The sequence below is a fragment of the Camellia sinensis genome, chromosome 5 (assembly GCF_055761805.1).
Source record: "Camellia sinensis isolate YWXY chromosome 5, ASM5576180v1, whole genome shotgun sequence".
Taxonomy (NCBI): Eukaryota; Viridiplantae; Streptophyta; class Magnoliopsida; order Ericales; family Theaceae; genus Camellia; species Camellia sinensis.
The window spans coordinates 119,084,818-119,109,790 of record NC_138965.1 but is presented as its reverse complement, the minus strand read 5'-3'; the positions used below and the strand labels follow the sequence as shown (position 1 = coordinate 119,109,790).

The 24,973-nt window shown below is 32.9% G+C and overlaps 1 protein-coding gene across 1 annotated transcript; it reads right to left on the bottom strand.

Annotated features, from left to right (window-relative positions):
- Window positions 1-14,024: 14,024 nt before the first annotated feature.
- LOC114266200 (uncharacterized) lies at window positions 14,025-18,531 on the bottom strand. The gene is made up of 2 exons (XM_028207085.2): window positions 17,974-18,531; window positions 14,025-15,019 (listed from the first exon to the last, which is right to left on the bottom strand). The coding sequence occupies exons 1-2, from the start codon at window positions 18,451-18,453 to the stop codon at window positions 14,192-14,194; spliced, it is 1,308 nt and encodes a 435-aa protein (XP_028062886.2). The 5' UTR covers window positions 18,454-18,531; the 3' UTR covers window positions 14,025-14,191.
- Window positions 18,532-24,973: the final 6,442 nt, after the last annotated feature.

The following is a 24,973-nucleotide window of genomic DNA, read 5'->3' as shown; positions in this document are numbered from 1 at the left end:
GTTTTTATTTTGTCTCTGTGTTGCCCTTTAAACCATCTGCTTTTCCTAACATTATTTAACAAGTTCAAATAAATATTAATTTTGATTCGTGCGTTAATAATTGTAATTGATTTTTGCTTTGTTATTTTTTTATATCCACTCCAGAGTAGTTTGCTCGGTTATTTTTTTATATCTACTCTAGAGTAGGTTAAATATAAATTGTGTGTTTATAGATGGATGGAAACAATTTAGATGACAATCAAGATACAAAAATGTGGACTCCTAGAATTGAAATGAAATTAATAAACATGTTGAGAGAAGAGGTTAAAAAAAATCAAACAGCAGGCCATACTACTGTGTGGGCAATTACGTATTAGAATCATTTTGCAAATTAGTTGCACAATCTGTATGGATTTCGGTATACAGCAAAGCAGGTGCGACAAAAATATCAACGATTGAAAGCTGATTACCAGATGTTTAAGCTACTGCAGGCACAGACTGGTCTGGGATGGGATCCCATTGTATGAACTGTTATTGCACCTGATGAATTTTGAGATAAGGTTTTTCATTAACCTGTACCATTTTCAAAAAAAAAAATTTTGTAACATTTCATCACACGTACAGTATGCTTAATTTAATATTTCAATTGTTGTAGGCTACCAGAAATGTAAAGAAGTTTAGGACAAAAAGATTTGAGTATTTCCAAGAAATGGCGGAAATTGTTGAAAATTGTTATGCCACAGGGGCCTTGTCTCGTGCATCCACACAAGGAGCCCTTGACTCAGATGAAGAAAATGAAATGCTAAATAAATTTTGGAACCCTGAAGTTGGTAGGAGTAATGCTGCTAAAGCCATTCCTGTTGACTTATTCGGCGATGAATACATGGATCCAGCGAGGGGCAAAAGTCACAATAGGGGCCCTACAAGCAGCCAGACTGACAGTGGTCACTCCAAAAAGTCACGGTCAAGTGGGTTCGATGATGTGTGCGCAACTTTCACATCCTACGTACAGGCAAAAACAGAACATTCACGTGCACGATCAACTAACACAGAGGTTGTAAGTGCAGGTGGTGATGAGTATTCCCTTGATGCATGTCAAGATGCATTGCTAGAGCTTAAGGACATACCACCGGTCTAGTATGTTAGGGCACTGACACTGTTTAAAGAAAAGGAATGGTGAAGGTTTTTTGTGCGTACTCCTACCCATATGCGCCTAGCTATGATCCTAGCTTTGCAGTGAAGTGAGAAGTTGTGTTTTAATTGAGTTAGCGATTCTCCTTGTCGTTCTGCAAGATGATTTGATGATTCCTGATTTGTTTTTTATCATTTTTTTTCATCCCATGAGATGCTCTTTTTTTTTTCCATCTTCGTATGTTTATTTTTATTGAACTTTTAAGTAGTTTTTGTTTTACATCAGTATGTTGTGTTATTACAAGATGACTACATATTAAACAAATTTTCTTCTCGTATATATTTTTGTGGATGCTGGTAAATGACTAAGTTTGACTATTCATGTAGTCACTTTTTAATTCAGTTTCACCAATAATGGTAAGCGTTAGCATGTTGTAAAACATTATTTTATAATTATGCTTTTACTGTGATGTAGACGAAACAATATGTCATCCGACACATAAAACAATGCAATGGAGATCTCATCAGAGGAGGATGAGGTTATTGAAGATTTTATGGATTTTTTGATGATTGCTTTCATGCATGGCCATATCAACGCATCAAGTAGTGGGCGACCACAACAAACTTGTCCATTCAGAGGTGATGATTACATCTTCAACTTATTAAATGGCCATCCAGAAACAATGATGGACATTATACGAATGGATGCACAAACATTCATTTTATTGAAAGACACCTTACTTCAAAATGGCTTTATTGATACTGAACATATGCATATCAGTGTCGCGGAATCACTTGGAATTTTTTTATACACTTTCGCACAAAATGATCGCCATTGACTACTGGCAGATAGATTTCAACACTCCATGGAAACAATTTGTCGGCACATCAAAATTGTTATGCGGGCACTGTGCAAGCTTGCATCAACGGTTATCAAACCACATAACCAAGACGAGATACCGGCAAAAATTTTAAATGACAGGAGGTTTTTTCCCTGGTTCAATGTATGAATTTAATGATTGTCCTGTGAGTTTTCAATAAGAATAAGGGACGATATTTTGTTTTTCTCCTATTATAAAAGTAATATCCAAGTTTGAAAACTTTTAAGGTCAAACAAATATCTTTCAAGTAGGATTGTGTCGGTGCTATCGATGGCACATTGGTGGATGCATGGGTCCCTGCTTCAAGACAAAATACATTCTGTGGTCGCAAAATCTACGGTATGGCAAAATGTACAGCAGCTTGCGACTTCGACATGTTGTTCACATTTATTAATTCTGGATGGGAAGGTAGCGCTTACGACAATGCTATTTTAGTTGACTCTATTACAAGAGCTGATCTTCAGTTCCCACACCCACCCAATAGTGAGTGTCACGAAATAACGTACAGTACATTTTTTGAAATTATTTTTTTGTACATCTATTTGACAGAATAGTGCATTCATTATTTACATGTAGGCAAGTATTATTTAGTGGATGCTGGTTTCACGAACATGCCTAGATTTCTTGCCCTATTTCGTTCCTAACGCTATCACTTGTAAGAGTTTCATGGCCGTCATTATTCAGGACCCAAGGAATTGTTTAACCATCGACATTCGTCGTTACGCAGCGTCATAGAAAGAGCATTTGGTGTTCTGAAGAAGCGATTCCCAATATTGCGGTCCATGCCAAATTACAAGTCTACAAGACAAGGCCCTCTTGTGATTGCATGTTGTGTACGGCACAATTGGATCCGTTTGCATGCAGATATGGACCCATTTTTCATGGAAGATGGTAATGAAATGGCGGTAGAAGCGGAAGCAGACGGGTTTGTTGGAGACCAAGCTAACTATGTTGATATGTCACAACTTGGGTTGACGTACCAATCAAACTTTAGTGATGCAATTGCTACTGCTATGTGGCAAAATCGTGTTGGCCATAGATAAATTTGTGATGTGAACAAGGCAAGTGAATATCGTAATGACCAATGGTTTAAAATGTATAATTATTTTACTAGTTTCAATTATTATGACACCTTTATTACATAACTTCACCCACTTTATGTAACTGTGAATTTAATGACTTTTTTTCTCTTTTTGTAGGATAACTGACAATGAGGACAAGGATTGGGCTAAATGGCAATTAAAGGAAAGGGAACACAAAGATCATCACATGGTCAATCAACAAAATGTAATTGCGTGAATGAAGACACTGAAATATGTTGTTGATGCAATGTATAATATGCATGGGCAAACACTTTATTGAATTTGATAGTTGAATGGTGCATGCAAAAATTGCAGTTTATAATGTTCGATAACTTCTTTTTCATTTTATTAAAATAATGGTTTTGTTATTAATTTTAATTTTTTTATTAATTTGTAGACGAGTTTTTTTTTATTAATTTATTTATTTAATTTTATTGAAATGAAGGCTTTGTTATTAATTTTAATTTCTTCTTATTAATTTTTGTATGAATTTTTTTTTCATTAATTTGTTTTTTTTTGTTTTATTAAAACACTGGTTTTGTTATCAACTTTAATTGTTCTATACAATTTTATATTACTTTCCCAACGAATTCTTTTTAATTAATTGTTTTTTTTTTTCATTTTATTAACATAATGGTTTTGTCATTAATTTTTATACCAAATAAGTTTTTATTAATTTTTTTTCCTTTTTGTTAAGAAAAACGTATAATTATTAATTTTTACTTTTTTTATTTCATTTTAGCGAATTTTTTTTTATTAATTTGATTTTTTTCATTTTATTAAAATATTGGTTTTGTTATTAATTTTAATTTTTTTTATTAATTTGTAGACGCCATTTTTTTTATTACTCTATTTTTTTCATTTTATTGAAATGAACGCTTTGTTATTAATTTTAATTTCTTTTTATTAATTTTTCTACACATTTTTTTTATTAATTTTTTTTTCGTTTTATTGAAACAATGGTTTTGTTATCAACTTTAATTGTTCTATACAATTTTGAATTAATTTCCATACGAATTCTTTTTTATTAATTGTTTTTTTGTTCATGTTATTAACATAATGGTTTTGTTATTAATTTTTATACCAAATATGTTTTTATTAATTTTTTTTCCTTTTTATTAAAAAAAATGTATAATTATTAATTTTTAACTTTTTTTATATCATTTTAGCCAAATATTTTTATTAATTTGCTTTTTTCATTTTATTAAAATAATGGTTTTGTTATTAATTTTAATTTTCTTATTAATTGGTAGACGACATTTTTTAATTAATTTATTTTTTTCATTTTATTGAAATGAAGGCTTTGTTATTAATTTTAATTTCTTTTTATTAATTTTTGTACGATTTTTTTTTTTAATTTCATAATATAACCCACAAATTGTTATAATATTGTCACTGGTTAATTTTACAGTGCAAAAAAACAAATTTACTATTCATAACATTAATACAAAATATTACAACAAAATAACAAAACAAAATAACCATAACAAAATGAGAAAACAAAATAACCACAACAAAATGAGAAAATAAAATGTAACCACAGCATGTGTGAACCATTTAAACATTCATCGAAACAAGTTAAGCATCATTGTCATGTGGTGGTGGAGGTGGAGGGAAGTAGTGATGGTACACCTGAGTGACTCGATAGTCAATTTGATCAATGCGGTTCCTTGTCACTTTATCACGTCTCCCAGAGTCTACACGAAACTCACGAAATTATTGAATTAGTGAGTTATGAGTGGCGGCAAATTCATCGAACCAAGTACCCAATGTATTGACCTGATTAGCCATTTGTTGTTTCCATTGTAGGCGCTGATTGTACCGTTCTTGTTCCAACGCTAAATAATCAGTCCAATATTTTGTTCATTTGGTAGCATGGCATTGTCATTGGGTTCTTGCTCATCAGGTATTGGCTCATTTTCAAAATTAATAGAGCCCAGTAAGTTTTCAGCACCACCAGCTCGGGTCAGTGTGTACTTTGAAATTGGTGAAGTGATTCTGACATCTACTTCACCTTCAAGGTTGACACAATGCGCTTTGAAAATTTTGGTTAACAAAGCTCCAAAAGGTAGTGACCGGCCACTGAGAGTACCAATATTTGCAACCATAAGTTCTTTCAGTAATATGTAGCATAAATCTACTGTTTGTCCAATTTCAAAACAATATAACAGATAAACATTAAAACATGGAACAACATCAAAATGTCCTTTTTTGGAGGTGACATTTTCAACTATCCATCGATGAAGAATACGAAGGCGGGGTTTTAAATGTCATGCTTGTAAATTAGTGCCGGTAAATCGATTCTCACAAATTGTGTTACAAACCTCAGTTAGATCACCAACAATATTAGCTAACTGAGCCTCAGTTTGAAAATGGCCTTGCAAACCTCCTATTTGAACTCCAGTAATTTGCACAAAAGTGTGGGGGTTTAGTGTGATTACTTTCCCATTCACATAAGAGGTCAGACTGCATTGTTCCACTTGTCCCTCAGTAGATCTCAAGTGAAGGTAAAATAAATATACAAGACGGGGATATACCTTATGTGGTAAATTAGTTAAAGGTAACCATCCCATCGTATCCAGTCTGCCAAGCAACAGTGGATCATTTTGAGACGGCAGATTTACCTTTCTCCCCGCAACAATTAGTCGTTTAGCAAAATTTGAATAAGTTTGTTCGTGATTGTATGTAAGAAAATCAACAGTTGGATAGCGATGATGTTGTTGTTGTTGTTGACGTTGTGCAGGGTTAGAGGTTTCGCCACGTTCGGGTCTCGCCCTTTTTGTTCTCAGCACGATGACTGCAAAAGTTTAAAAAAAATGTATGAAAAATGTATAGCAAAATGTATGATGTTGGTGTGAAAAAAAAAAAAAGGAACAGATAGGTAAACTGAGCCTCTGCTAAAAGGCAACCAACAGATAGCAAAACTGAATGCAAAAGGCAAACTGGTGGCTGAAACCGGATGACCGGTGGGATAACCGGGCGGTTGTCCCGTGTGGTGGATTTTTCGCCTTTATGCAACTCAACTCTGAAGCTATCAAGTGTGGTTCAAACTAACCTCTTATGAATGCTCCTCTTTTCATTTACATGGATATCTACACTGAATGTAGTCAATATTGTAGGGTGAAGAAGTTGCTAAAGTTGTTAGAATGAAATGGTGAAGATGGTGTGGTTAAACAAATGCAGAGATATTGACTTATATAAAGGCTCAGGTCTAGAAGGGTTTTTTTTTTTTTCTTATTTATTTTTCATTTCTTTAGTATACTGATCATTTTTTTTTTCTTATTTATTTTTCATTTCTTTTGTATACTAATCACTGACAATTTGTGCTCATTTTTGGCTTCTTTTTTCTTTTCCTTTATCGAACAGTGATCAACTAACACCCAGTCGAGGAGGGAGTGGGTCTATTGGATGAGTGAAATTACACTATGACCCTTTTCATTTTATTTTTACATAACAACCTGCCATTTTATGAAAGAGGGGCAAATTGGTCATTTTATAGACAAATATCACTCAATGGCCCCCAATTATATGAGCTTCACGGGTGGCTGAGAGTTAGGTGTGAGGGACAATAATGAACCTACAAAGAGATACGATTTTTTTTATTAAATTAATAAAATTTAATAAATGAAAAAATGTAGATAATGTTTGGTAACGTTTATGTTTTGGTTTGAATTTAAGAAAATTGAACAAATTGATTTTTGAAAATTTTTATCAATATGTAATCTCCAAACTTTTTGACTTGAACAACATTTTTTAAAAATATTAAAAACGTGTTACACAAAATGTTTCTACATGCCTAAAAAATGAATTGACAGAAAAATTAATTGATATAAAAAAAATTGACATAGAAGTTATTTCAAAGAAAAAATTATTTGAACGCTCATCGAAACAAGTTAAGCATAATTGTCATGTAGTGGTGGAGGTGGAGGTGGAGGGAAGTAGTGATGGCACACCTGAGTAACTCGATGGTCAATCTGATCAATACGGTTCCTTGTCACTTTATCACGTCTCCCAGAGTCTACACGCAACTCACAAAATTGTTGAATTAGTGAGTTCTGAGCGGCGGCAAATTCATCGAACCGAGTACCCAATGTATTGACTTGATTAGCCATTTGTTGTTCCCATTGTAAGCACTAATTGTACCATTCTTGTTCCAACAATAAATAATCAGTCTAGTATTGGGGTTGTTCATTTGGTGGCACGGCATTGTCATTGGGTTCTTGCTCATCAAGTATTGGTTCATTTTCAAAATTAATAGAGCCTAGTAAGTTTTCAGCACCACTAGATTAGGTCAGTGTGTACTCAGAAATTGGTGAAGTGATTATCACATCTACTTCACCTTGAAGGTTGACATGATGCGCTTTGAAAATTTTTCTTAACAAAGCTCCAAAAGGTAGTGACTGGCCACTGGGAGTACCAAGATTCACAACCATCATTTCTTTCAGTCATATGTAGCATAAATCTAATGTTTGTCCAATTTCAAAACAATATAACAAATAAACATTAAAACATGGAACAGCATCAAAATGTCCTTTTTTGCGAGTGACATTTTCAAATATCCATAGATGAAGAATGCGAAGGTGGGGTTTTAAATGTCTTGCTTATAAATTAGTGCCGGTAAATCGGTTCTCACTAATTGTGGTATAAACCTCAGTTAGATCACTAACAATGTTAGCTAACTGAGCCTCAGTTTGAAAATGGCATTGCAAACCTCCTGTTTGAACTCCAATAATTTGTGCGAAAGTGTGGGGGTTTAGTGTGATTACTTTCCCCTTCACATAAGAGGTCAGGCTGCACAGTTCCACTTAGCCCTCAGTAGATCTCAAGTAAAGGTAAAATAAATATACAAGACGGGGATAAACCTTATGTGGTAAATTAGTTAAAGGTAACCATCTCATCATATCCAGTCTACCAAGCAACAGTGGATCATATTAAGAAGGTAGATTTACCTTTCTCCCCATAACAATTGGTCAATTAGCAAAATTTGAATAAGCTTGTTCGTGATTGCATGTGGGAAAATCAACAGTTCAATAGCAATGATGTTGTTGCTATTGTTGACCTTGTACAGGGTTAAAGGTTTCGCCACGTTCGGGTCTCGCTCTTTTTGTTCTCGGCATGATGACTGCAAAAGTTAAGAAAAATATATGAAAAATGTATAGCAAAATGTATGATGTTGGTGTGAAAAAAAAAAGGGAACAGATTGGAAAACTGAGCCTCTGCTGAAAGTCAACCAACAGATAGCGAAACTGAGCGTAAAAGGCAAACTCGTGGCTGAAACCGGACGACCAGAGGGATAACCAGGCGGTTGTCCCGTATGGTGGATTTTTCGCCTTTTTGCAACTCAGCTCTGAAGCTATCAAGTGTGGTTCAAACTAACCTCTTATGAAAGCTCTTCTCATTTCTTTTACACGGATATCTACACTGAATGTAGTCAATATTGTAGGGTGAAGAAGTTACTGAAGTTGTTGGAATGAGATGGTGAAGATGATGTGGTTAAACAAATGCAGAGATATTGACTTATATAAAGGCTCAGGTCCAGAAGGGTTTTTTTTTTTTTTTTCTTATTTATTTTTCATTTCTTTAGTATACTAATCATTTTTTTTCTTTTTTTTTTTCATTTCTTTCGTATACTGATCACTGATAATCTGTGCTCGTTTTTGGGTTCTTTTTTCTTTTCCTTTATCGAACAAATGCAGAGATATTGACTTAAATGTCTTGCTTATAAATTAGTGTCGGTAAATCGGTTCTCACTAATTGTGGTATAAACCTCAGTTAGATCACTAACAATGTTAGCTAATTGAGCCTCAGTTTGAAAATGGCATTGCAAACCTCCTTTTTGAACTCCAATAATTTGTACGAAAGTGTGGGGGTTTAGTGTGATTACTTTCCCCTTCACATAAGAGGTCAGACTGCACTGTTCCACTTGTCCCTCAGTAGATCTCAAGTGAAGGTAAAATAAATATACAAGACGGGGATATATCTTATGTGGTAAATTAGTTAAAGGTAACCATCCCATCGTATCTAGTCTGCCAAGCAACAGTGGATCATATTGAGAAGGTAGATCTCAAGTGATGGTAAAATAAATATACAAGACGGAGATATACCTTATGTGGTAAATTAGTTAAATGTAACCATCCCATCGTATCCAGTCAGACTGCACTGTTCCATTTGTCCCTCAGTAGATCTCAAGTGAAGGTAAAATAAATATACAAGACGGGGATATACCTTATGTGGTAAATTAGTTAAAGGTAACCATCCTATCGTATCCAGTCTGCCAAGCAACAGTGGATCATATTGAGAAGGTAGATTTACCTTTCTCCCCGTAACAATTGGTCGATTAGCAAAATTTGAATAAGTTTGTTCGTGATTGTATGTAAGAAAATCAACAGTTGGATAGCGATGATGTTGTTGTTGTTGTTGACGTTGTGCAGGGTTAGAGGTTTTTCCACATTTGGGTCTCGCTCTTTTTGTTCTCGGCATGATGATTGCAAAAGTTAAAAAAAATGTATGAAAAATGTATAGCAAAATGTATGATGTTGGTGTGAAAAAAAAAAGGAACAAATAGGCAAACTGAGCCTTTGCTAAAAGGCAACCAACAGATAGCGAAACTGAGCGCAAAAGGCAAACTGGTGGCTGAAACCGGATGACCGGCGAGATAACCGGGCGGTTGTCCCATATGGTGGATTTTTCGCCTTTCTGCAACTCAGCTCTGAAACTATCAAGTGTGGTTCAAACTAACCTCTTATGAAAGCTCTTCTCTTTTCGTTTACACGGATATCTACACTAAATGTAGTCAATATTGTAGGGTGAAGAAGTTGCTGAAGTTGTTGGAATGAGATGGTGAAGATGGTGTGGTTAAACAAATGCAGAGATACTGACTTATATAAAGGCTCAGGTCCAGAAGGGTTTTTTTATTTTTTTTTTATTTTTCATTTCTTTAGTATACTGATCATTTTTTTCTTTTTTTTTTTTTTTTCATTTCTTTCGTACACTGATCACTGATAATCTGTGCTCGTTTTTGGCTTCTTTTTTCTTTTCCTTTATCGAACAGTGATCAACTGACACGCAGCAGAGGAGGGAGTGGGTCTATTGGATGAGTGAAATTACATTATTACCCTTTCATTTTATTCTTACATAACAACATGCCATTCTATGAAAGAGGGGCGAATTGGTTATTTTGTAGACAAATATCACTCAATGGCCCCCAATTATATGAGCTTCATAGGTGGGTGAGAGTTAGGTGTGAGGGACAATAATGAACCTACAAAAAGATACGATTTTTTTATTAAATTAATAAAATTTAATAAATGAAAAATTGCTGATAATATTTGGTAACGTTTACATATTGGTTTGTATTTAAAAAAATTGAACAAACTGATTTTTGTTAATTTTTATCAATATGTAATCTCCAAACTTGTTGACTTGAACAAAATTTTCGAAAAATATTAAAAACGTATTGCACAAAATGTTTGTATATGCCTAAAAAATGAATTGACAGAAAAATTAATTGACATAAAATAAATTACATAGAAGTTATTTCAAAGAAAAAATTATTTGAAAAAAAATTATTCAAAAAAATTACTTAAAAACAATTAATTGGAAAAAAATCATTTTTTTATTTGAGCATTTTAAAAATAGTTTGGTTATGACTGTTGATCAAAAATACGGATATCAAGTTATGAGTTGTGTGTTTGATTATCAATTATAGGTTGAATTAAGTTTTGAAAACTATTTTGAAAACTCATCACCAAACAAATTTTCTTATTTCACATGTTACATCAAACTTTCAAAACTCAATTCCACATACAATTCAAAACTCAATTCAACACTCTATTCAAAAACCATAACCAAACAAATTTTCTATACTCAAATCATAATTTCACAACTCACAAACTCAAAATACAACTCATACTCTTAAATCATATCTACAAAACTCTACCAAACACAACCTTAAGTTGCCGAAAATATCTTTATTGTATTTTTCACAAACGAAATTAGATATTTGGTGATGAATTAATATCTTTTGAGGACTATTTTTTTTTTTTTGGTTTAAAAATAAACTTTTTCTGCACCAAATTATTTTATTTTTAAAAATACATTTATTGGCAACATTTTCAAAATTTCGTCAATAAAAGTCAAATTGAGTGTTTATTTTACTATTTCATAATTTAATATCATATAAAATCATTATATATTTATTTTAGTTACGCTTTTATAGAACGATAGGGTTAAGATTATTAAAATACACATAAATAATTAAAATAAAATTATTATATATATTTGTTTAAATAACACTTTTATAGAACGATAAGTTTAAGATTATCAAAATAAATAATTAGAATAATTTTTTAATTAGATGACTTTTATTTTTCCTCTAATTTAATCATTATTTTTAATATTATAATGAATTTTTATTTTATTATATTGAAATTAAGTACAAAAGTACCATATATATATATATATAAATACACTTTCATAGTTCAACATAACAAAAAGGGGGATTTTTTTTAAGGTCCCTGATATTAAGATTTTATAGTATAAAGGATATCAAATATTTTCATAATGTCTAAGGTCCCTCAACATTTGTCCAAAGAAATTTCAGTCCTAGAGAAATTCTCTCCAGAGAAAATTGAAATTCTCTCCAGAGAAATTCTCTAAGTTCAAGCCAGAGAAAATTGAATTTCTCTAAGTACCAAAGAAGTCCAGAGAAAATTGTGAAGAGAAAATTTGTGTGGCTATCTACTAAATTTCTCTGACTTCACAAATTTCTCTTGCTCTATTCACAAAGAATTTCTCTGACTTTGTGTAATATGTAAGCCCACAATACAATCTTTACTAACAAATCCAGAAATTTCTCTGGTCTAAAACCAGAGAAATTCTCTCCAAACCAGACAGATCAGAGAAATTCTCTCTATTTACAGCAAAATTATATTTTTATGAACAGACCTTGGTGATTGTACATTGATCCAGGAAATTTCTCTGACTTCACAAATTTGTCTAACTTCAAATAAACCAACTTCACTTTGAGGATGATGATTCTATTGTTTACATCTGTCTTGAATACAAGTTTTTGCTGCACAAATCTTGTGCAGATTTGCCTCTGCAGGTAAAAAGCTCATTTTGCCACCACCAACACACACTCACCCTGCTAGCAATAAAACATTCCATATATAAATTAGACTTGAGAAGTCCAATATAGTTAGACCCATCTACGTAAACTTGCACCAAAAAACAACCAAATACTATATAGAGATAAGAGGTCTACAATAGACTTTCATTGTAAACAATACAGCTTCATGCACTGGCTTGAAAATTTCAGGGTAGAAAAATGTTTGAAAGGCAAAAGGTCTTTCATGCCATTGAAGGGATCAAACTTCCAATGAAGTTCATTTTACCTCGATATTTGTAACTATATTTAATAAATATATAAAAGGAGTAGAAAAAATCTATAAAAAATAAATTTTAAAAAATGGGAGGGGCAGGAGAGGGGGAACCAATGCTAAAAAAAATCAACACCAGGTTTCAAGATAAATAACGCATGATTGCATCTATAACATGACAGTTTACGTCATTAGAAGGGAAAAAAAATTAATAAGAACAGAATAAAATATCATCCCATGTGGTTTTCCCATAAGAAATACATTCCATGTTATCCTTAGCTACATTGAATCCAAAAGTTTGAAGATGCATAAGTACATATAGACTTTTTGGTTCAAAAGGCCAACTAGTAATCACCTGTTTGATCCACTATTGACATTTGAAATGCTAAACGAATCCAAGGACTTGTTTGGTAAGTCAGAAAATTGAACAATCAGAGAAAATTTCAATCTAAAAAAAAAATTGAACAACCAGAGAAAATTTCAATCTAAAAAAAAAATTGAAAAACCAGAGAAAATTTCAATCCAGAGAAAATTGAATTACTCAAACGCCAAAAAATAGAGACAAATAGATACTAATTCCATAAGCTTCAGAACCAGAAAACTTGTTAGGCAAGTCCTCAGTGACATTTGAAATTTCAATATTCGGATTCGAAGAAGACACATTCTTGACTTCAATCTTCAGATCCACTCTTCTTTCTCGACCTCTGTTTCTCTCTCATCTTCTCCTCACACCCAAACCCTTCTCTTCTCTCTCCTCTTCCCCAAACCCCTCCGACCCCGAACCCACCTCTCTCAGCTCGCAACCTTCTTTGACATTAGATGCCCAATTTCAAAACCCTTCCTCATCAGCTCTCAACTTCACCACCAGCACCCTCTTGTTTTCTTCGCCGCCATACCCTATGTGCTCTATTGCAACGCTTGTAATCGGCGAATCTGCACCTATTTTTTCCGCTATGTGGAGTGCGAATTTAATCTCCATGTCGGTTGTTGAGATTGGTTCGACGGAGATGAAGAAAAGAGGAGAGAGAGAGAGAGAGGATGAGAGGGAGATTTCTTAATATCAAATTTCTCTGCGATAGATGGGTGTGGGTTGAGGGACTTTAGATATCAGAAAATAATATTGTAGATCTCTTTCATTACTAAAAATGGGAGAGGGACCTTAGACTAATTTTTCCTAACAAAAAATGCACTGCAATATTTCTAATATATTTTTTAAATAGTTCTATATAGATATACACACACACATATATATATAAATATTTCAACTAAAATTATATATTTATTTATGTTATATTTTTTATCATGATAAAATTAGTATTATTCTTTTTTAATGTATACATTGCAACATATTTCTAAAAATAATTTATATATATATATATATGTAAATAATTTTATTTTATTTTATAAAATATTATTTAAAAATGAAAAAAAAATTTAACCGGTACATCGCATAGATCAACTACTAGTTTTGAACAATAATTTAATTCTAAAATCTTTTTTTCAAACAAACTTTTGGACAACTAATTTTCTCAATATTAGTGAATCTAACAGTCAGATTAAAGTTCCAAATATAATAGAATAGAACTAATTTGTGATTTCACTTATAAATTTATTGTCTCAAAAATACGAACTTTACAACAAATGGAAAGTCACACATTAAACACAAGATCAAATGTTACCATGCACGATTATTATTATTGTAAAAAAAAAATGGAAACTCACACATTAAACATAAAGATCAAACATTGGAATGGTCACCATTAACTGAATTTGTATTTACTCTTGATTGTTGTTGGCCTTGTCCAATTGGTTCCATTTGATGATCTTCACCATTACCTGAATTTCTAACTTGTCTACATGAGTTGAAGAAGTTCTTAATTTCTGGCCAAACATGTATTCCTTTTTTGGTCTTCAACCACCAATTTATAACGCGAATTGTGTGAGCTATGAGGAGACTCACCATTACACTGCACCACACTATGGCTCCAACCACAATTGTATTCGAAAGTGGTTCCCTTTGCTTTTTTGGTGACACAACTACGATGGAAAATGCATAAGTAAAAGCAATTGATGTAATTGTCACCCACATTATCACGACCATAAGCCACATGAAAAACTTTTTCTTGAACGGCCAACCAGTTATGAGCAATAAGATTGTACTCACAGATGCAACGAATCCTGTCGTGTTAGCACGAATGAAATACGGATATGTATTTGGATAGTTATAAGCCATTATAGCTTCCCCTGCTCTATGTGAAGGTGCATTGTCTGGCCAGAAACCTCCTGGAGGATTCAGCCCAGCTTGGAAAGCCATTGTCGCGATAAGTGATGCCACGACCATTAATATGTCTCGTTTTTTTGACAACCATGCACCTTGGGAGAGATCTTTTGCTTTCATTGCTTTCACTTTTCGAAAGGTGGCTTTAATTTCCTCTGTGTTTTCTTCAATTTCCATTACAATCATGTCATATGCTGTGTAGCCATAATTGTTTACTGCATTTACTGCCTTTATTCGATTTTCTGTCTTTTCTGCCATTTCTATTTTTTTAAGCAAATAATCCACAACCTGCAAAATTTATACTCCATTGTCAACATTAATTGGATGTAATTAGCTAGTAATTCCCCAATAAGACTGTGTTTGGTTTATAGATTTGATGAGAGATTTGAGAAAATAAAGAGAAAATGTATGTGAAATGTAATTATATTTCATTCACATTGCACCTCCATTTTTTCTTTTCCTTCCTAAATTTTTCTCCAAATTTATAAATGAAACAGTCTAAGTGTAGTGATATAAATGTTTACAAATTTAAAGAATAAGTTTTTGGGTAAATGAGTGTTTCATTATAAAAAAGAAAGAATGTAAGACAGAGCTCCATACAAAGCCTATATCCCTACACTAGGGCCAAGGTAGTCATGGCGCGCGCGCGCACACACACACACAAAATTAAAAAAATAGTGCACAAAAAATTAATGACATTAATTACAGTTATGCAACCACCTTTATCTAAAACATTTTATTTAGTACCACAAGTTATTATGGATATATTGGTTTAATGGGTTGCACTTTTTATCTAGGATTAATTATACTAATACCCTTAACTATTAGTATATATTATTTTATCTCATCTATTTATGAATTCATACATTTTGAGTCCTTCAATTATAAAAATGTAACCATGCTGCTACTGTTTTGGAATGATGCTTTTTGCTTTTGCCTCTCCTCTTTGTTGATGTATACCATGATATATTTTGTTATGTTATCATGAATAAAGTGTCTTTAATTTTTGCTGGTAAAAAAAAAAAAAATCTATAAAAATGTAACACTTTCACCCTTACAAACTTCCTTTAAAAGGGGTATTTATACTATTTTCTAGTTATGAAGGTTAATATCTATGAATTCAAAGATAAGGCGCAATACAATATTTGCTAATAATTTATGAAGTCTTGGTATAATTAAAAATCTATTATACTAGTATTTTAATGAAAATGCTAATGACAGTTCTTTGGATTATAAATAATTTCAATAGACGTGTAAAAGATGTATGGAAATAATTTTAAAATGTATAAAAAAATTAAGTTTATAAAATACTCAAAATTATTTTTAAATAATAAAACCAAACATACTTATTTATGTTAACAAAATTCTACGACACACAATGTTATCTGATATATGTAAATTTTCAAGCCGTACTAATTGTAAAACAATTTAATCGTACAAAAAATTAGCTGGTTATCTAAAAATTGCCAATATTGAATTTTTTTTTTTTTTTGGACATAAAAATTTAACTACAAAAAACATAAATAAGTTATCTAAGATAAGTAGGATTCTAAATACAAGTTTTCTTGAATTGAGTTGTTTCTTAGCTAATTATAAGGTGCCACATTACCCTTAAAAGGTGTGTTTGATTGGACGGACTGGATAAAGGGTGATTAGAATCCATCGGACTTGAGTCCTAGGACTGTGAATCCCTAGACTATTTGGTTGGATTGAATATGTATCCTGTGTTTGTTTTTTCATGGGATTAGATGTCTGGAAATGACTATTTTTAGTGAATCCAACGTTTGGTTGGACGGATTGGATAGGATAAATGAATAAAAGACTATTTTACCATTTTCCAATTGTTTACTGAGTAATAGCAATATTAAACATATCTTTAATATTTTAATTATTTTTAGCTAGATTAAATAAAAAATTATTTTATTTTATTTTTTGTACAATTAAATAAATTTATTTTTTTAAAAATAAATAAATAAATAAAATATCAATAAAAATTTATATTATTTCTTTAATTAAAATTTTAAATAAATTTGTTTTTAAAAATAATAATAATTAAACAATGAAATTAAATAAAACATCTATTAACATTTAAATAATGAAATTAAATAAAATATAAACAAAATTTTAAAATAAAACATCAATAAAATATCTATAAAAATTATTTAAAATAAATAAATAAAACATCAATAAAAAGTTAAATAAAATTATTTTATTTTTAAATTGAGACATTTAAATTTAATTGAATTTTATTAAATATAATCCATAATTAAATAGTAGAGGGTCAAAATGGTCATTTCACCACCTAATCTCAACAGTAAATAATCCCCCCAAAATTATCCCACACCCCCCCTAGGATAATATAATTTCCCATATGGGGATAATATAATCCCCCATATGGGGGATAAGAAGTCCGACCGAATTCCATATCCGGCAGACTAAAAAAAAAACAAACATCGAATTAAATTTACTGTACGAAGATTACAATCCGCACAATAAATGATCCTCCCAATCAAACACACAGCACCTACATCTTGGGTTAAAGGAAAACCTTCTGCTATGCAAAATGCGTATTGGCCTTCTAACATTTTTAATATTATTTTATCTTTATGATCCCTGTTTTTAATAACAAATTAAATGATATTCAAAATTTAATTATGGTAGAAATACTATTTAGCACTATGGAAACTTCAATGATATATTGGCTAGTCATTAACTGCAAGAATGGCAAACTAACGGGCTTATGCCGATTGGTCAGAACTCTTACACCTCATTAGGAGGTTAGTAATTCGAATCTTTCTATCTAGGTGTGAGTCTTATTTCCCGCATATTAATTAAGATTTTCTCTTCTACTTTGAGAGTTTCTTTATAAAAAAAAAAAGTTTATATTGTATTTAATCTTTATTATTATCATTGTAATTCATTGAGTTTCATTATAATATCTTATATGAATAAAAAAAAATTTAAAAAAAAAAAATTGAACTTCAAGAATGGCTAAAGAAAAATTAATAATAGCAGTGAAACTCTTTTAAAAATTAATTTTTTTTTGTGTCAATAAGTCAAAAATTAGTAAACAAAAATGTATAGTAAGGCCAGAGACACAAAATTCTATTAAATGAGTGTGGGATCACACAATGTGATTTTCACGTGGGTTCCATACTTATGTGAGATATTTAGTAAAATTTTTGATAGAATTTTTGAGATTTCTAATATTTTTACTAAAACAAACTTAATTATTAGCATACCTTGAATTCTTTATTCCTGACAGCTAGATGCAGTATGGTATTACCAGCAACATCCTTGGCATTCATCAACGCATGAGGGCTACACAGGCTTTCTTCAAACAACTTGTCCAAGACCTCCTTCTTACCTTTCATGGCTGCAAGATGGAGAGGGGTTCTAGCATCTCCATCAAGAGATGTGCACATGTCACGATTTTTCGATACAAGCTCTTGTACAATCGCCAGATGGCCTTGAGCAGATGCCAAGTGAAGAGGAGACCATCGGCGCGAATCCAACACCTCAACAAGTCCCGGACTTTTCTTTAGAATTTCTTTAACAAATTCTAAATGCCCGTGATACGCTGCTACGTGCAGAGGAGTGTGAATGAAACAACCCACCTTAATCCTATCAAGAATCTTTGGATCTTTTTTCAGTATTTCTTTGAATGCTTCTAAATTCTTTTCAACTATTGCTTCATGGAACTCCTGGAGCTTCTGTTCCATTCTCCCTCCTCCACCCTCAATCTCTCCCTCTCTCTTGCTTCTTTTTTTTGCTCTTTCTTTGTGTCTCTTGTTTAATTGTGACATGGATCGAGGCCTAGCCAGACACATATATGCATACATTTTTTGGTTGACTAAATGTTCTAGGTCAATTTTTAATATTTTTCAGAGTTTGGCATAGAAAACATGTGCAAAGAGATGTAATTACCAATTAAACAATTGTTGTTTTTTTTGTTTTTGTTTTGTTTTGTTTAGTTTTTTTTTTTTTTTTTTTTTTTTTTTTTAAAATTAACACTTATGAAAATTAACATCTCCACCTATTATACTTTGTCTCCTAAACTCAACTCGCCTAGGAAGAATTGAACTCACAACTTCAGTTAAGGAATAAATCCTTAGAGAAGTCATGCTAGTCAACAAGACTAAGAGTTGTTTTTAAAAGTTGGTTAAAGATTAATTTTTTTAATTTTTTGAAGTTGTTTTTAAAAAATATATATAAAAAAATAAAAAAATAATATGACTCTAAAATAGTTTAAAATTCAAAAATTGACTTTGGCATCTCATTGGTTCGCCCAACAGTTCTCCCCCTCATTCACAAGCGGAATCAGACAAAGGGGCACTTCCTAACATGTTTCCATATTGACCCTATGTCTAAATGTGAACACGACTGACTGTGTGAAACTAATGAAGCGCCCTTACCGAGGACTAGAAGAACTTTGATAATATCTGAGAATGCAATGATCTGAGGGAGGTAGAAATCCTTGTTTTCAACACTCAACTCCCATATGCCATCCATTTAAATACATAATTAAGTAGAACTTGCATTTTTCTATCTATTAAAATATATATTTGAAGATGTTTATTTTAAATTTTTTAGAAAAATGCTCATATTTAATTATACTAGTTAGGTAGACCTGAGCGATGTGATCGCTATGCCTGTGGTAGGCCACAACTTTGGGAATTTTACGGGACGGGATAGGTGCTGTCACAGCACCATGTTGTAACAACGAAACCACATCGTTTAGTTTATTAAAAATAAAATAAAATATTGAATCACACGCAGGCTGCTGTCTTGCTTTGTTGTAGAACAACATTTAGGTTGAGTTTAGGAAAATAAGGAGAAGCTATATAAAAAATAAAAACACAAGCATCTGACCATTAGTTCTTATAAATTTTCGGATAAATTATACTGATATTTTTATATTTTATTTTTGTGCCATTTTAATTCATGCAATTTTAATTAATTCTATTTTGACTATATATTTTTGATTTTGTCCTAGTTTAATTCAATTTATTATAATTATTATTTTTTTATTTATGAAAAATGCGCATATGAGCGGCATGTATCACGTAAGGACAGATTTATAAACTTTATCAATTTATTGAGTTAACATCAACTAACTTAGTAATTATTTTTCATCAAAAATCCAAACGTCATTATCAATTGAACGAAATTGGCACAAAAATCTAAAAAATTAAGGATCAAAATTGAGCTAATTGAAAGTGTAAGAACCAATACGACACAAGTGACAAAATTTAGGAACTACCGATGTAATTTACTTTAAATTTTAAAAGAAAACCAATGTTGAATTCAAACTGTGAACCAACCAACAAATAATATTTCAATTATACAACCTGTAACAATGATATAATACAAAAAGTACATGTAGCTATCATATATATATATGTATATGTGTGTGTGTTTGTGTGTGTGTGTAATTGTGACAACTAAATTAAATCAAAAATAAAAAAATAAAGTTGAATTCAAACTGTGAACCAACCAATAAATTCAATATTCAATATCATTCTAAATCCAATTCCTTGACATACCAAATCATCCAAAATTCAAATTTTAAAATCATTAAAATGAATAAACAATAATATGATCGAGCCCAATATTTCTAGAAAGTAGAAAATTACAATAATGATAGGGCAATAGTTAAATGTTAATCAAATGTCATCTCTTTCAATTTTGTGGGGGTGGTTGTGAATTGCTAGAGAAATTAACAAATTCATCCTTGTCCAAACATGACGAAACCTCCATGGGAGTTTGCACTGTTGGATCAACTGAAATTTCATGGGAAAAAAAAAGTATAGAACAAAATGTATTTAGAATAAAATTTATTGACTATATTTTTGTTTATCTATTCAAATGTAAGTATATTAAATACCTGAGAAATTGGTGGACTATATGATACTTGGGAAGAGTAAAACATCGACTGTGGGTGTGATGGTAGGCAGTTAACATCATGCGTGAACAGATTATACCCATAATTCATTTTTTGTGACCAATAAGGTGTTTGAACATCCTAAATAATTGTAAGTAAACATAATGTGTCATTATCATTACATTTGCACCATAAAATTGTAAATAAAAATAAAAGAAAAACTCATATGTGGCTGGTTTGAAGATGAATTTTGGGCATCTATATTGTTGTTGCATTGGTCAATATTTTACGGATGTTTTGAAGTATTTATAAGTGCATTGCACAAAGTAAGATAAATAAATAAAAATAAAAAAAAAATATAGAAATTACATAGCTAAATAAGATTAATACTTGAGTGATGCAATGTCGTGAAACAACTTTGTCCTCGTTCCAATCTTCTTATGCCAATGCTTTAATCTACCACCACTCTTTTGTAATTGTCTTTCTTTTTCAAACCCTTAACTTTTCAAAATTTGGATCAATATCATTTAATCCCATGTCAATGGGGCCTCCATTACTTGAAGCATTTGAGTTATTTAGTGAAATGATCATATTGTCTACTTTTACACACAAATCAGAAATACTATTGTCCACAAATTGATTATGGTATCATATTCAGATGATCGAGCTGCTAATTTTTCCATTCTAGGACAAAGATGTCTATAACGTGCTGGTGTAGACACCCCATTTTTGACTGTCCTCAAGACTTGGACGTCATCGTTTGAACACTCGATGATCATCCATGCTCGTGTTCGTTTTGAGTTCCCGAAGGTCTCGGCTGCACGCCTTGCCTTAGGATCTCTCAACTTGTCTGTTTTGTGCTTGGTTGTGGACCAAGGGCTTGTGGTTGTACTTCTGAGGGAAGAGGGTGGCTTGTTGACCATCCCCTCAACCCATCGGCCAAGGAGTGATGCCATCGGCCTTGTTTTCTTTCCATCGGCCAAAAGTGATGGCCGATCGGCACTTTTTTTGGTCGATTAGCACTTTATGTGGTCGATCGGCCATATTTTTGAGCCGAGACCTTTCCATCTGCTTTTTGCAGATATTTTCTGCCAGCTGTAACAGCTGGTGGGCATAATTCCCATCCTCCATACACGTGTATGGAGGGATTTGTTTCAAGACTCAAGCTTGTTGAACAAGCTTGAGAATTGAAATTCTATAAAAAGGGAGCCTCCTCTCCCTTTCCAGAGGTTCTGAAAATCTGAGATACAAGTTCTATATCTCTCTCTCTATATATATATTTGACCTCTCTCTCTTGTTTTGCCTTTGTTTGTGCTCAAAAGTGTAGAATCTCCATACTATTGCACACAAACACCTAGTGGAACACCATCCTTTGATTGCTAAGGTCCTTAGGAGTTGGTTTCAGTGTTCTTGAAGTGGTTTAAGCTCAGAAGAGGTGCTGGAGTTGTGTTCTTGAAGGTGTTCTTCGAGGGTGAGTAAACTACCTTTTAATCCCCCATTTTGGCTTAAGCTTTTAGACCTATTTGCATATTGTTTTAAGCTTAACTATAAACTGAAAAAAGTTATTTTTTTGTGTGCTTGGCATGTTTGTTTAAGGTCACATTTTGGTTGGGGGTAGTCTACCCCCTCTTAGGCCTTGTTTGGCCTTTTTTTGTGCCTTCCCTTTTGAGCTTTGGAACAATCTTGCTTTGACCTTTCTACCACTGAAATCCAGAGAATTTTCAGTGGTGGAAAGGTGGTTTTTGAGTCTTGTATAGGAGAGGGACACCCCTCTCTCCTTGTGTCTCATTTGCTTGTATATTTGGCTCATAATGGTAGCATGTTTGCTTAGCTTGTTTTAGCTTCATTTCAGCAAGTATTTGGTGTTATTTTGTCATGCTATACCTCTGTTTTAAGTTGGTTTGATAGCCTCTTACATGCATCATGCATTTGTCTTGCAATCCTCTCATTTCCCTTAACATGCATCATGCATTTGGACCATCATGCTTGCATGTTTTAGCTCAACTCAAAGAAGCTTTTAGTCATGTTTTACCATGCTTGAGCTCTGTTTTTTGTTGTTTTGATCATATATGCCATGCTTTGTATAGCTACAATACATTCTAGCTTGTTAACTTTGAGTGTCCAAGTCACTAGCATGCGTTGTTTAGGCCATTTTCATGATTTGGCATTGTTTCATATGAGATTTCAGTCCATATAATGTGGCCATCCATTCACATTTGTCACCTTTTCAATGCATTGGGAGGTTTGTGTTTTATGCCTTAAGAGTGGGTCATTGTGCATGCCTCCATGTTTAGGTTTTTGGGATGCCATCTAAGTGGGTTTTCGGGCTTATTTTTACATGCCATAACTCTATTTTTTATTGGTTAAGTCATGCTATGCTTGGTCTTAATAGGTGTAGTATAACACCCCTTTGTAGCCTTGCATGCTTCATGCTTTTGGCCTTTCATGTTGACTTGTTTTGGCCTTGGTCCATGCATGTTTTAGACTCACTTTGGCATGTAGTTTGAGTGGTTTGGCACCATTCCATGCATAATTTCAGAGCTCACAATGCTTGTCGCATGTTCATACTTTCCACGCTTTAGTGCTCTTAAAAGTTGGTGTCTTATTGCCTTGTTTATGAACCTAAGTGTGTACATGTTTGTATGTGCTTTCATGCTTTCAATTCATCACTTTGGCCATTGTTTTTGGCATAACTGAGGTCTATCCATTTTCAGTATAATTCCATAGATCATGCGGTTTGTGTGTTGTTGCATGCTTATTGCATTGCATGTTGTTGCATGCTTGTTGTTGGTATTGTTGTTGCATGCCTATTACATTGCATGTCTTGTATTTTTAGGTTGCATTTTGCATGATTGCTAGTTTGCATTTTGTCACATACTTGTTTAGGTTGCATTGCATTTGGCATGCTTGTTACCTTAACCTTGTGTCCATGTTTGAATCATATTACATTTGGCATGCTTATGTTGCATTGCATAGCTTTTTTTCATGTTGCATGCATTGCATTGTGTTTGGTTTGGGGTGTCAAACCAGACACGAGGAACGAGGGACGTTTCATACTTGAAGTGACGAAATGTGCCTCAATCCTCGGTCGCCGACACTCTTGATCCAACATGATAGAGTGTGAGGCATTCATGTGTTTTTGTACATTCATTCCATATCGATTTGTGCAATTCGGCCTCTTTGGCCATCATGAGTCGAACACTACACTCCTTTGAGTCTCAAACATGATAAGTGGTGTGGTTGCACAATATTTTCTTGCAAATGTATTGCCATGCCCTTGTTTGCCCTCTGCTGCAGCAAAAGGAGTAATCTGCAGGAAAAGATGGACGATCGGCTATCTTCAGTGCCGATCGGCTAACAATTTTTGGCCGATGAACTCATAAATGGTTGATAACCCATTTCCCTTGGTCAATGGCCACACTTTTTGGCCGATGGCCTCTCACAGTGACCAAGGGGTGATTCAGAAGCATCACAGGGACTTTCACAGTTTTTAGAGGTGTAGAACAGTGCAAACAGAGGCAACATGAGGCATGGCAACGGGTTTCCGAGCGAGGCGATCGAGTATGCATCATTCAATCATTTCGAGGCGGAGCTGTGGCAGCCTCTTTAGTTTCATACTTAGTCTGTTTTGTAACTTAATTAATTTGCTTAATTAGTTAAGGTTCCGTAATAATTAATTAGCTTGTTAGTTAGTTAATTAGTTGATTTGTATTATTTATTCGGACCCTCCGTCAAGAGGGTGAATTTTGTAATAAGTGTGCGTGAGTGTGTGAATGTTTTCCAACCTCACGTCTTTCTTCCTTTTACTTACCTACTTTTGATGGTTAGTTTTAGTGCATGTTTCAATTAGCATCCTCATGTTTGCATGCGTGCATCATTCATCTGTCTTGCATGCACCGGGCTCGGCGGTGCATCATACTAACTGCATTGTATTTCAATACCAAGTTGAATACATGTATCAACTGTTGCATTTCACATGCTATTTTAGAATAGCCGAGCCTATTTCTAGTTGCATTTCGTATGTGTTGCATTAGCCATCTTAACATGAACTAGGATCATGCATTGATTACTAACTAGTTTCTGTTTTGGCTCGGAGTACTCGGTGAGTGTTTATGCTTTAGCATCTTGCATGTGTGTGAGTGTTACCATGATAGCATGATTGCCATGAGGCTAACTGCTTGTGTGATATAACTGTCTGAATGCCTGCGGGTGAAGGTTGGATTAACTGAATTGGAACAATTCATCAAAATGCGAGTTTTAAGCCCACTTGAGGGTGACAAATCATCATGTTTTCTAAGCCCACTTGAGGGTGGCAAAATCTGCGTCTTAGCCTACTTGCGAGTAGCATCTTCAAACCA